We start from the raw sequence: 3,379 nt of genomic DNA, 5'->3' as shown, positions 1-3,379 counted from the left end.
CTTCCAGCCCACGCCCGGCTTCCCTATGAGTGACCTAGTCTTGGGCCAGTTATTACTAGAAGAACCTTAGAAGGGAATAGTTGTCCCCTTCGGATGAGGACATTGAGGCTCTGGAAGCTCAAGGGGCTTGTCAGAAGTCACCCAGTTAGTAAGTGGCCGAGCTGGTGTGACAAACCCTTCCTTCTGGCCAATTATGCTTTGGTTTCAGTGCAGTTTAAGGGCAAAGGTTTGAGTTAGACTGTTGGGGCTCAAATGCCAGTGCCACCATTTACTGTTCACCATCTGGGGCCCTTGCAAATCAGTCGTCCCTGGTGTACTGTTGCCTCCTGTTGGGTGGAAATGGAGATCCCCTCTTCGTGCTCATGTTAGGGTCAAACTATCCAGCTCAGCACAGCCCTGCCCCTGCTTACCCGCTGTGGACACGGGCCGTGCCTGCTGAGCACGCTGCCCGTTGGTCCTCACAGCGCCCCATTTTACAGAGGAGCAAGCTGAGGCAGTGAGAGGTTAAGAACATTCTCCGAGGTACTGTTAGTAGATTGGGTGGTAGTAAGAACTTTCTCACAGCTGCCGATATTTCGGACTGGATGGGCCTCCTGTGAACTGTCCCAATAGTGGCACTTTTTGCGGGCGAGTGCCACTGTCCTTTTTTTTTTTTTTTTTTTCCCAGGACTGGGTGTGTCCTAGAAGGCAGGGCAAGAATCGTGGCTCAGAGGTGTGCTGGGAAGCTGGCCAGACTGGGTAGCCCTCACGCACGGCAGCCTCGGGGCGGGGCCGTGTGCGGTTGGGCGGGGCCTCGGAGCCCTGAGCCCTTAAAAGCGGTGGGGCCAGCATAGCCAGGCACTGACGACTATGGCGCATCCTAACATCCCTCGGACGCTGGGCCTGGCCCTGCTGGTGTTCTGCCTCTTGACGCTGCCCCACGACACCCGGGCCAGGCGCAGGGAGGGCTTCGTCGGAGGACTGAGGGACCTGGAGCCCAACGATCCACAGGTGCAGAAGGCGGCGCAGGCGGCCGTGGCCAGCTACAACATGGGCAGCAACAGCCTCTACTACTTCCGAGACACGCGCATCCTCAAGGCGCAGAGCCAGGTGAGGCTGGGTCCACAGGACGGGGGTGGGACTGTGGCGAGGGACGTGCCACATTAGGGGAGAGTCACAGAGTAATCAGGATACACAACATTTAAAAAAATGGGACCTGTCCCATAACCCAGGCGTGTGCCCTGACCAGGATCCAACCTGTGACCTTTGGGTTCATAGGCCAGTGCTCAATACACTGAGCCACACCAGTCAGAGCAAACGCAACATATTTTTTTTATAAAATAAGACAGATAAGTTTTAAAAATTAAATTCATCCCAAAAATTCACAATGAACAAAATACCTACATTCCAAATACACAGCATCCAACCCTGACTTGCACAGCTGTTTCACCAGCCTCACACTAGTCCCTGCCCTGCCCAGTTGGTTGGGAGGGGAGGGAGGGGAGGCCAATGGCTTCAGGATGGCATGCGCACTTGGGTCGGACTCCTGCCTGGCCTGGACTCTGCCCCACTTCCCAGGGACCCCTGCCTGGATGGGCCTGTCCCATGTCTGAAGCCCAGGACCAGTGTGCTGGGTGTGCCCTGGGGAGGGGGAAGGGGGTTGGGAGACCCCTTGTGAGGGGTCTGGGGTACTGTCCCAGCACATCTGACCTGCCTCTGCCCTCCGTCCCAGCTGGTGGCTGGCGTTAAGTACTATCTGACTGTGGAGATGGGGAGCACGGCCTGCCAGAAGGGCGCCGTGACGGGAGACCACGTGGACCTCACCACCTGCCCGCTGGCCGCAGGAGCACAGGAGGAGGTAACATCCCCGCACCCCCAAGCCCTCAGGTTGGCCAACTTGAACTGGTCTGGCCGGCCAGGTAGAGGCCAGACGCAGCCTCTCCCAGCCTCCTGGATGACTCAGCCCCAGGTCGGGGCGGCCCACGGGGAGAGGAGACTGGGGCTTCCCCAGCGAGTGAGCGAGCTGACTAGAAAGACCAGGGATCTGTCTCTGCCATCTGACTTGCCCCTTGAGCCAGTGACAGCCCCTCACCGTAGGCCGAGCCGACTGTTGGGAGGAGGCGGGCCTGGACCCAGGCTCACCCTCCTTCTCTTCCCACGCTCTGCCTGCAGAAGCTGCGCTGCGACTTCGAGATCCTGGTAGTTCCCTGGGAGAACACCTCCAGACTTCTGAAGCATCACTGTGTGCCCGTGTAGTCAACCCCCGAGGCCATGGGTGTGGGAGGGAGCGGGACCATTGGTGGAGGGCACTTCCGGTCAGTGGGCCGTGTCTGTTGCAATAAATTGCTAGCACTGCTTCTCGCAGTCATCTCTTCGGAGTGCTTCACTCCTTCCTCTCTTGTGCCCACCACTCCCACTCCCGGCAGCTCCCCTCCGACCCCCAGCCCAGATAGTGCTGAGGGGTACAGGGTTCGGCCCTGAATCTGGAGTCCTTCAAGCACCCCAGGATCACAGACATAGAGGAACAAGGCTCCAGATTCTCAATATTCTCAGAGTTAAGGGGTGGGAGACAAAGTCAGGAGAGGGATGGTGCCCCATTGGAGAGGAAAAGGTAGGAGTGGGTGACTTCTCTGGGGAGCACCTGTGCACTGCTCCCTCTCAGCCCCAGGACAACTCAGGGTGGCATAAGAGGGAGCGGGGGGGGGGGGGCAAGGTGTGGGCGGGGAGGTCAGCTACCAGGGCCCCAGGACTCTGAGCTCTCAGCCTGTGAGATTTCTCTACCCACATGTGGCTCAGAGATGGTAGAGCCCCTGCAGGCCAACACCAGGAGGGCTGAGACAGTGACTCTCAAGGACACGCCGTGGGCCACACACCAGAGTGCTCTCCAGTGCTTTGCCCTGGGCAGGACCCCTGGAAGGGGCTGGGCTGGGAGCTTCCAGGGGCGGAGGTCAGACCTGCTGCCCACAGGAGGAGTAAGGGGCAGGAGCGATTTAAGGAAAACAGAGTGGCAACATTGTTTGCACACCTGACACACAGCCAGAACTCCTTAACATGCTAGACATGCACATGCAGAGAAACCCAGAACATACACTCGGGTGCTCCCAGACACTGCACACATATCCAGAAAACACAAACACAACCTGGGAACCCAGAAGCACAGACACAAACACGCAGAAGCACCTGCACCCAGAAACCACCTGGGGATGCATACTCGATTCCCAAACACAACGCCAGAGACCCACACGCTCCACCCAGGGCTGTCCGACACCCATACCTGGGATGGGAGGGGTGGTGACTGGATCCCTTGGGAGCACTAGGTGTGGGCGCCGTCAGGCCCAGGCAGGCAGAATGCAGTGGCTGTGGAGAGCACCGCCACCCCTGCCCACCGGCTCCCGACAGG

The 3,379-nt window shown here is 58.8% G+C and overlaps 1 protein-coding gene across 1 annotated transcript; it reads left to right on the top strand.

The window, feature by feature from the left end:
- The first annotated feature begins 708 nt into the window (after positions 1–708).
- Positions 709–2,336, top strand: CST6 (cystatin E/M). Its single transcript, XM_037135342.2, has 3 exons — positions 709–1,089; positions 1,712–1,837; positions 2,152–2,336. Exons 1-3 carry the CDS (start codon positions 850–852, stop codon positions 2,233–2,235), a joined length of 450 nt encoding a protein of 149 aa, XP_036991237.2. The 5' UTR covers positions 709–849; the 3' UTR covers positions 2,236–2,336.
- Positions 2,337–3,379: the final 1,043 nt, after the last annotated feature.

Source organism: Artibeus jamaicensis, unplaced genomic scaffold, assembly GCF_021234435.1.
Source record: "Artibeus jamaicensis isolate MK-2021 breed Jamaican fruit bat unplaced genomic scaffold, CSHL_Jam_final scaffold_614, whole genome shotgun sequence".
Lineage (NCBI taxonomy): Eukaryota > Metazoa > Chordata > Mammalia > Chiroptera > Phyllostomidae > Artibeus > Artibeus jamaicensis.
This window is presented reverse-complemented; position numbering and strand designations above follow the sequence as displayed.

Bases quoted from the DNA above. Each gene is read 5' to 3' on its own strand.
- CST6 (XM_037135342.2), top strand. From the start codon at position 850: ATGGCGCATCCTAACATCCCTCGGACGCTGGGCCTGGCCCTGCTGGTG. The intron at 1,090-1,711 runs GTGAGGCTGGGT...CCTCCGTCCCAG, and splicing joins TCCTCAAGGCGCAGAGCCAG to CTGGTGGCTGGCGTTAAGTA. The intron at 1,838-2,151 runs GTAACATCCCCG...CTCTGCCTGCAG, and splicing joins CCGCAGGAGCACAGGAGGAG to AAGCTGCGCTGCGACTTCGA.